Source organism: Plectropomus leopardus, chromosome 5 (assembly GCF_026936395.1).
Source record: "Plectropomus leopardus strain MGB_pleo_1.0 chromosome 5, ASM2693639v1, whole genome shotgun sequence".
NCBI lineage: Eukaryota > Metazoa > Chordata > Actinopteri > Perciformes > Serranidae > Plectropomus > Plectropomus leopardus.
The window spans coordinates 22,992,926-23,002,594 of NC_142180.1; the positions used below are offsets into that span (position 1 = coordinate 22,992,926).

Below are 9,669 nucleotides of genomic sequence, written 5' to 3' on the forward strand. Positions count from 1 at the left end.
GACAGTTTTTCCCAAATCTTTACTTCAACATAAAACATGGCTTTTTGGTCAATATATAAAGTAAGATGATCTACCTCAAATGGCGAGAAAATTCCCAATGTTTCTGGAAGGGGACGTGAAAAACAGTGAACATACTATGTTTCATAAAAGTATGCATAAAAGTTTTCATTTTTTTATTGGATTGGATGTTGTTAATATATATGAATAGTGTCAGTCCGTCTATCCCAATATGTATGAAATTTAATTCAATAAATTATTTTAAAAGTTTATATTACCGATTATTGTAAGATTTTGTGATGCAATGTAAGAAAAAATATTTCATGATATTCTAATTCCAATGTCTTAGCAATGTCTTATGGGATTTTAACACCAATTAAGGTCTTATCTATATATGAATGAACTGAATGCGTTTTAAGACTTTTTTTTTTATCATCCGCTGAAATCCTGAAAAATTCCACTTTTTGAGTGGTGATTTAGCAACATCTTTCATGCTTGTATTGTGTTTATTTTACAATTTAATTCAATATTGTGCAGTTATATTGGCTGTTTACTGATTATGCGGCTGAGTTGCATGTTCATTAAAAATTTTCTTTTATGTTATGGGATTTCCCCATTAATAAAAACACACCCATAAATACTGTGTGTCCATGGCAACCATCGACTACAACCAGGGGCGGGGCTGCGATGATATCATGACCGGAAAGGCACGACCCGCCCAACTTCGGCTTACTCTACCTCTGACTGGCTAACTGTAAAAGTCTTACCCCAGCCCTAAACCAATCGTATTACTCTTACCAAAACCCAACCAATCAAACCAATGAAAGCAACGAATACTAGCCAATCAGAGAGAGAGCAGGGCAGGACCTATCTCGTGAGCGGAAATACATTGAGCGGGCGGGAAGTTGAAAGTTTGAGCTGTTCAGATAAAGAAAAAAAAACATTATCAAGTTAATGTGCGTATATTAAAGTTAAGTCGAGTCTTCCACACGAGTATGTTCAAAGACTATAATTGGCTAAAGTTGATCAACTCAAGTTAACGTTAGGATTGCTAACAAGAATAGTAACGATAGTCAGCTGGTGGTGTTAGCTAACGTTAGCTAGCTCGCTACAAGTTGTTTACTTTCTGTAGTCTGTAAGGATGGCGGACAGAAATCTTGTGCGGGAGTTGAAACGTTGGGCGACAGAGGAATTCAGTTTGCCCCCGGACAGCCTGCCAAATGACAGCTATATTAAAACGTGGGTATCAACTTGTCTTTAATTGAACGCGTGATACAGGTCCTCACAATTGTCGCTTAATTTACAAAACTGAACAAACGCAATGCTGTTAATTTGTTTTCTAGGCTCTGTATTGGGTCAGGGAAGTCAATATGGAAATATATTATCCAACACGTGTTTCAACAAAGGTTAGTCTGCTTTCCTGTTCTGCAACCCCTTGATCACTTGTCGATGTTTTGGATAATTTTTTGTATGCCATCACATAGCTCACTCGGTCACTATTTGTCTGGTCAGGTGCGACAACATCATGGCATATGATCGTCTCTTAAATAAACTGTAGTCTCACCCTCTGTACACTCTGATGTGCAAATAATGGTTCACAGCCTCCTGATGGTTTCTCTTTTTTATCCAGGAATGTGAAGATCATACGTGGCAATCTCCAGTGGTATCCTTTCTGGCTCTGATTGAAGATTTTAAAGACAGTAGTATCTCCTCAGTGGCCATGGCAATTTCATATGTACATTTTGGTCATTTAGGTGTTCTTAAATATAGGCGAAAGGTCACTCTGGCAGAAGAGAGCCTATATTTTGCTCAAGACTTGATGCTGTTTGTATGCTTATGTTTGGTCAATGTACACTCTGTCTGCTGCTCCTTGAACACCTTGGTGCTCCTGTCATTGATAAGGGTGGCATACACATAGTGTATGCTCTTTTAAGGAGTCCTGGATATCCTTGTTTCAAAAGTGGCGAGGGCTTTTACCTATTCTTTCTCTCTTGCTATGTCTTGTCAATTGTCTATTATACTTTCTTATAAACCCATCATAAAATGGTTTAAAATGTGCCCTCCTATACTTTTAATTATTAACAGTTTCTAGCCAAATGCTGGTAAAAAAAAATGTATGTGGCTGGTAGCACTGACTTGCAGCAGTGGCATGTGTAAAAGACAAGTTGATTTCCTCCACCATGACCACTGTGTGTGTAGCATTTATCCAATAATTTTCTTGACATGATGATCTTCAAGGTACAAAGTTATTCAAGACAAAGAGGTAGGCTACAACTTGTTTTACTCATTTGTCATTTGTTTCTACCTCGTTTCATACCTGCTCGATGTGGTACTTAATTCATTTTGACTGATAATGCACAGTATGGAATTTTTATTTCAGTAAAAGAGATAAGGATAAACTGAATTGTGCTTATATCTGCTGTTGTGTTTCACAGTTGAAGCAGGCCGAGGGCCAGAGTGAGGCTGCAAAGCAGAGAGAGCTTCAGAGGAAGATCGAGCAGCTGCGAGCTGAGATCAGTCACCTGGACTCTCAGATCACTGGAACAGAGGAACAGTTGGCTACACAAGGTTAGTCCGTCACATGCGGTAAGAGCTGGGTATCTGATCAGACCACATTACGGAAAGTAAAAAGCCAGTTCATGACTGCTGTTTGAGTAGCTACCATAGTTGAACAATATCTTAAGTAATTCCTCACGCTTGTGTTTTCTACTTTTTTACTAACAGAGCAGTCCATCAGCTGCACCTGGGCCCAGGTGGAGGACAGTCGGCGAAGAGAGTTGCTCTTACAGGCCTTCAGGCAGCACTGCATCTTGGGCCGCAAGGTGCTCTCTGATGACAAGCAAAGGATTAGTGGACACTGCCAGGCACTGGAACAAATGGCCAAGTAAGAAAGAACACTAAAAGTTGATTTGAAATAAAAATGAATGAAGTGGGGTTATTTACACACTTGTACTAATCATGTAGTATGTCTGTAAGAGTTGTATTTCGTTTTGCAGGAAAGCAGAGATCGAAGTGCTGTTTGATAATAAGCCCTCTGGCAGCAGTGATGGTGACAACCTCAACTCTAAAGTCGCAGCAGAGGCACAGGTCTTGGTAAGAGCTGCCTCAATCAGTTCTGTATTTCACTGAGTAGGGTTTAGAGAGCACTTTATCTGGCATGAGTGTTGGTATATTGCTGCTATCAATTAGTGCATGTTTCAGACAGAAAAATAATGAGTAGGCAGGCCAGCAGACAAAAATGCTACACAGCGGTTATGTCAGAAATTTGGCACTATATTTACTATCACTGATTTTATTTCAGTGTCTGAATTGTGTGTGGGATTCATTTAATAGTGCCCTCAAAAATGTACATAATGGAATGAAAAAAGGAGTGTCTGTGGCCTGACATACACTACTTTTTGCTCACAACCACTCAACGCATTGCGCCGCAGTTATGTGACTTTACATCTGTAAATGATAGCAAGTCTTAATTGTCAGTAATTTCAATTGTGTATCTTGTTATCCCTTCTTGGCAGTAATCTCATAGTATTTAAGATGCTGAGACAAAGTGATTTTATGTTCTTATGCCAGCTGCTCAAAAAAATCTGTGGACATCTACACATTTTGGAAGAAATTTTACCAGTTGATCAGCATTTATTCACACAAATGTGAGTAATGCAGAACACGATGCCTGTAGATTGAAGGAAATCACATCTCTGTTATTTTCTCCCGTTAGCGTGATGTGAGAGAGCTGTGTCACGACAGGGTCCACTTCTATCAGTCTTTACAAGAGAGTGAGCTGAAAATGTCGCACTCAGCAGCCAAACAGTAAGGACTATAGTTGATATTCGACAAATCAAGTATTCATACAAGTGTCCTTCAGAATATTGACAGCTTCTTCTTTCTTGAATTAATCACTTCTCTTTTTGTTTCCTCTTAGTATGAGTCGTGAACAAAGGACTGCTGTGTTTCAGTACTGGCTGAGTGCTGTGGAGGTTGGTGTATTTTGATTAAATTTCACTTAAGATTTTGGTACTTATGTAGTGGTAATTTCCACTTTAAATGAACATGTTGTTTGTCATGTCATCAGAACCTGTTGGGCAATTATCCTCCAAACCATGTCCTCTCAGCATTGGAATATTTAGCTTCCAAAGAGCAGAAGGAGCTAGAGGAGAAACTTGCCTGTCTGGATGTGACACGGGATGTGACAGCTCTACGGTAAACATTGAATTAATGTTCTCTCTTCTTAAAAAACCTTTAAATGTTAGAGCACTTATGTGGCATTTTAATTGCAGATTTCGCTATGAAAGCAATCACCTACTGGACATGTCAGCAGAAGAGGATGATGACTTGCCATCGGTTAAGAGCCTCTTAGAGGTGCAAATACTACACTGTGATGTAATATTACAAGAGTTCAAAGTAAAATAAAATATTGCTCATGTGTTTTCTGGCATAAGTGGTTAAGAAAATGTATTTATGGAATCGCATGTTTGTTGTTTTTTCAGGATGCTTGGGAAGAGGTGGCGCAGAGTTTGGTGGAACTGGCCCAGACCCGCTCCAGGGTTCAGCAGCTCCAAGACCAGCTGCAGGCCCGCAAAAAGGAGGCTGAGCAGGAGGTGTCCGGTATTGCAGATGAGCTCCACAACGACAGCTTGGCACTGTAAGCACACTTGGTGTTGTGTTGTTAACGAGGTTCTCACAAGTAATGAAAACAGTGTATTGTCCTAGTAATAATATTTTGGTGATAGAGTTTCAGAGAATAAACATCAGGGAGAAAGCACTGTTTTTTTTTATTTTATTTTGTGTAATTGGAGCTCATTTTTTTCAAGGATTTTATTGACAATTAAACAATTTAGTTTAATATTTTTCTCAATGCATTCTTATTTTTGGATGCTTTATTTAAAAAAAACAAACCCAAAAACTTGTATTTGGCATTTTTTGTGTTTGCATTTGCAATAAACATGTTGCTAACTGTCAAATAAGAGACTGATGTGACCTGGGCAAATGAAAAACTTGTTTTAAAAGCATTTACTTTATCTTTAGGTCAGCTCTAGAGTTGGAGCTTCAGTGTGTGATGCAGGCAGCAGCTAGGGATCATATCAGAGACCAATGTATCCAACTTGACCAGCATGCCAGAAGCCGACAGGAGGCTCTTAGGGACCTCCGCAGCCAGTGGCAGAGCATCCTTGACTTCAGACAACTAGTGGTGAGTGAATTTGACAATATAAGATCTCTTACAACCTTTGCCAGGGTTACTCTTGGATCAAGCATTTGCTACATGTTTCAAAATATATCAGATATATCAGTAATTATGTATGAAAATGCGGTTTAGAGGATTTAGTTGTGTGTGCTGTTGGCAGTCAGTAGATAAACATCTTGATTTGCCAAACCCTTCATGAATTTAAAACACAGAGGCGTCAGTATTTCTCCGACATATCATTAAACATGTTTGTTGTGTCTCTTAAGGTTCTCAGACAGGAGCATATCAGAGGTCTGATTAAGGGGAACTCCACAGCAAAGACAGAGCTAATTCATCTGCACACAGAGGTGAGAATGTTCTTCATCTATGATGCTTAAGTAGAGACATTATTTACAAGATTTGCTTCAGTCTGTGGAGAGAGAAATGTTCGACCTCTTTGAGCTGAAACACATTTTCCACAAAAAGAACATTTTTGAACATTTGAGGATTTATCCCCCTCCGTCTTGTTTTTCAGTTGCAGGAATTTGTTCAGGACAAACTGGTGCCACAGTTTGAAGTTGTCACCACTGCAGCCGGCAGTCAAAGGAACTCCATTTCCAAGGAGGCCAGACAGTTGGGAACGGTTTCACTTCCTGCCCTGGACCGTAGGACTGTTGAGGGGTAAGAATAAGTTGCCTGATACCTGAAGTGGTGAACTCCAGTCAATACAGGTTTTTTTGTTTTTTCTTTTCTCCAGAATACAAAGAATCCCTACATCGGGGCTGTCCATCCATCGTTTACAGTCCCCAACCTTCAGCAGCTTGTGTCAGAGCCTGGCATTCCCTCTGTACAGGGTGAGTCTGGGAATCTGATGCATCAGTCTGCAGTGACAGTTCCTTTTTCATCTTCTTACCCAGAGCAACACTGTATATGCTTGTCAGTACTTGTACGTCAGTTTAATGGTTGATGATTGTATTAAAAGGCAATTCAGTACCTACTAAATGCAATTGTTTAAAATATTGAACTATGTAGGATAAAATGATTTCTCTTTTTAAATGATAAAAAAATAAGATACATGTGATCAGAGATGATCATTAATATGCATTTTTAACATGGTAAAAAGTGTTACAAAAGTTTTAAATTAATGCACAAAAGACCTTAAAATTGTGTTGTCAAAGTGGTAGATCATTGATGTGTAACTCTGCATCTGAAGCTTGCCTGTGGACACTCATTGCATTCCTATAAAAGTTTTGCTGGCAATACCTAAAGTTTGCACTGCTCCTTAAACTCCACATGCCCGGAGTGGTTTTGATTAGCGAGCTGGCTGTCAACGCCATGGCTTGACCCCAGTCCTCTCACCAGATCTGATAAAAATATTATCCATGAAAATCAGTTGTACTTCACAGAGGCATACCAACAGTATTGTACTTTACAGTATAGTGAATCAGCTATTTAATGATATTTTATTGTCTTGCAGACACTCACTGTGCATTTTTTAAGATTATTTTTTATGGGCTTTCCATGCCTTTAACTGATAGGACAGACCAAGTGTTAAAGGGGGAGAAAGAGATGGGGGTGACATGCAGCACAGGACAAAGGCCGGGATCTAACTTGCGGCTGCTGCAGCAAGGACACAGCCTCTGTACATGGGGCGCCGAATCTATCCACTGAGCCACCAGGCGCCCCGACTGTGTAGTTTTCTAATTTTATATAGGATCTATTTCATGGAATTTCGTCTCATTCTCCCCTCGTTCTGATTTTGACTCAAACTAAATTTTCTTTTTCATTTTACACTTCAGGCTCCAGAGGAGTTGTGTTCCCAGGCGCGCTCCCAGCAGCTTGAGTTGCGTTTTCTCCGTCAGTTACTGCAACTTCACTCTGCTACTGTGCAGAAACTACAGAAGGAAGCAGAGTTGCTGCATGCACCAGATCAAAAAGGTAATCAGGGAAACAAAGTTTTGATCATGATTAAATTTCACGATAAGGAGTGCTTCTTTTGACTGTTTGTACACAAATTGTATAGGATGAAGAATTAATGCTCTGGGCAAAAAAAGTTTTAAGAATTATACAACAAAAGTACTGTTTTTCACTACACTATGCCTCTTAGCTCTGCTGTCCAGAGTCACGGAGGAGGATCAGAAGCTTCTGGAGGCTCTGATACCGAGAGTCAGAGGCCTCACCCAGCGTAGCGCCCAAGGCCTTTCCTATGGGGTCCAAGTCAAAACTGCCATCTCTTACTGGTGAGAAACATTTCTGAAGTAGATAACCTATTGTAAGACAATCGATGCACTGCAATAATCCCTTTTATAGTGTGTAGTTTCTTTTTTAAGATGTTTATAAGAGAGAATTATTTTTTTCATCACATTTCTTTTGGGGAATGAGCCCCTCTGACAGCTCTAGAGTAGATGAGGGCAAGCATTGTGAGTAATCAGCAGGTTTTACATAAGTCTGCGGTCTGACCATGTAACCAAAACCTCATCTGTAAGTGAAAATGAAAGTTAATGTGACGGGTTATCAAAAATCCCACAGTTTCCCAAGAGCTCCTTCCTGGTTTAACTTTGATACTGTAATTGCACTGATTGTGTGGACACTGTTTTAAAGTGTGATTGATGATGTGTTTATTTACCTTGATTTTGGTTTAGATACCTGTGTTACTCTGCAAATTTGTTATCTGATTGAGTACTTGTGTGTTTTTGCTATAACAAAGTCCATTATGGAGAGAAAGTTTACTTAAATGTTATTGACAGGTTATGGCTGGTGATCAAAGTTCAGTATTTTTTTTTTAGTGGGACAGGAATCCTATTTTGATGATGCACTATGCAGGTATGGTGTTATCGTTTACTGAATTTTGTTAAATGATTCTCGGCAAATTGTGATTCTAAACATTGAAACTGAGGTAAGTTTTAGTCATGATCCAGTGCAGAACAGGGAAACACAGTACATTGTATTGAACCTCAATTTATTTTGTGATTTTGCAATTATTTTTGCCTATAAGATCTTCAGCATCAAAGTACTCTAATTAAACATTTTGCCCAGCCTTAAGCTGAGTCAAATTTATGATTGATTAAAGTTATCGCCAACACTATGAGAAAGAGAACTGGGTTGTTTTTCTACATTGTTCACAAATCGTAAACTCTGGATTAAATATTTGCTGCTTTGATTGCATATATAGATTTTGTTATTTACTTTAATACATTGTGTTATTTGAGATTTATACCTTCAGCCAGGAGTTGAAGGGTCTGGTTTGCTGGTGAACTTTTTGTTTTGTGTTTACATACATTTAGGTGGGATCGGCCAGCCCAGCACGTCCTGCCTGATGTCAGTAAAGGAGGAATGACTTTTCAACAGTGGCTGCAGAGGTGGAAACTTGCTGCCAAAGCCTCTTAAGGGATGCCATATCATTAATAAAATAAATATATATACTCACAATATTAAGGAGATTGTTTACAGCAGTGGTTCTCAACCAGGGGTTGATCCTGGTGATCCCCAGAAAAATGGAGATAAGTTTATTTTCACCATCTAATTTGCTATATAAGTAAGCTAATTGTGAGTAAGTGACATAAGGGTGATTATTCTGATCATAGGTTTCACTTCTTGGAGGGTTATCTCCCCAACTATAGTTGGCAACTATTCAGTCCCGTCGGCATTTAGCAGGTTGTTTTTGGGATTGTTGCGGCCTGAAATACCTGATTTCACTGTACCTTTTTTAAGAAATCAAAGCAGCCCTGAAGGATCATTTCTGTAAACAGCTCTCCTTCTGCCCTCTGCACGGTAAGCGCGAACTAACAAAGCAAAACAAGATCTCATCCCTACCTGCCATATTTTGCCACTTGGGCAGCGTGCCCCGCAGCAGCAGGTAACAATCTACACCGAGCCATTCACACCACCACTGAAACAGCTTGACTCTGTTGTTAAACCTGATAACTGGGACGTAGCAGTAGCCGTGTAACAGCTATCAGTTGGCTCTGTCACTCAGTATGTTTACATGCTCAGTTAAGTTGAATTACGGTTATAGCTCAATTGGGCCATTTAATTGATGTGGGGGGAGGATGAGTGAATCAATATTCTGCTCTAAGAAAGTAATGAGATTTTACCACTTTTAAATAGTAAAATTTGTGATGGAGTTGCACTGATAGGAGAAAATTTTGCTGTCACAGAATTCATGGGGGTTGGCTGAATTTGAGTTCATTTTTCAGATGGAATTCCCTAAAGTTAAATCTTATAAAATAGTGTTACTAAAAGTGTATCATTTAGGGGTCCTTCACACTGACGAGGTTGAGAACCACTGCTTTACAGAACCTTTCATTTGCAAAATGACCATGCTACAATAGTTAGAAAGTGCACGTTTTTTGTAATCCCCTTGATGTTTTACCATGTAAAAGTCAGTCACTAATAAATACATTTAAATCCAAACATCCGGTCCTATATTCCTTGATATGCAGTAATAAAATAAAGGTGCCTCTTGCTCTTGTGTTGAACAAGCTGATCAGTGCTGCACTTTGCTCGTTACAGAA

The 9,669-nt window shown here is 39.2% G+C and overlaps 1 protein-coding gene across 1 annotated transcript; it reads left to right on the forward strand.

Annotated features, from left to right (window-relative positions):
* Positions 1-847: 847 nt before the first annotated feature.
* On the forward strand, positions 848-9,568 carry haus5 (HAUS augmin-like complex, subunit 5). Its single transcript, XM_042482796.2, has 19 exons — positions 848-1,236; positions 1,341-1,403; positions 1,628-1,660; positions 2,236-2,260; positions 2,433-2,565; positions 2,722-2,881; positions 2,994-3,090; positions 3,713-3,804; positions 3,917-3,971; positions 4,067-4,194; positions 4,272-4,353; positions 4,482-4,636; positions 5,020-5,182; positions 5,443-5,523; positions 5,691-5,836; positions 5,913-6,009; positions 6,955-7,093; positions 7,263-7,395; positions 8,440-9,568. Exons 1-19 carry the CDS (start codon positions 1,139-1,141, stop codon positions 8,540-8,542), a joined length of 1,983 nt encoding a protein of 660 aa, XP_042338730.2. The 5' UTR covers positions 848-1,138; the 3' UTR covers positions 8,543-9,568.
* Positions 9,569-9,669: the final 101 nt, after the last annotated feature.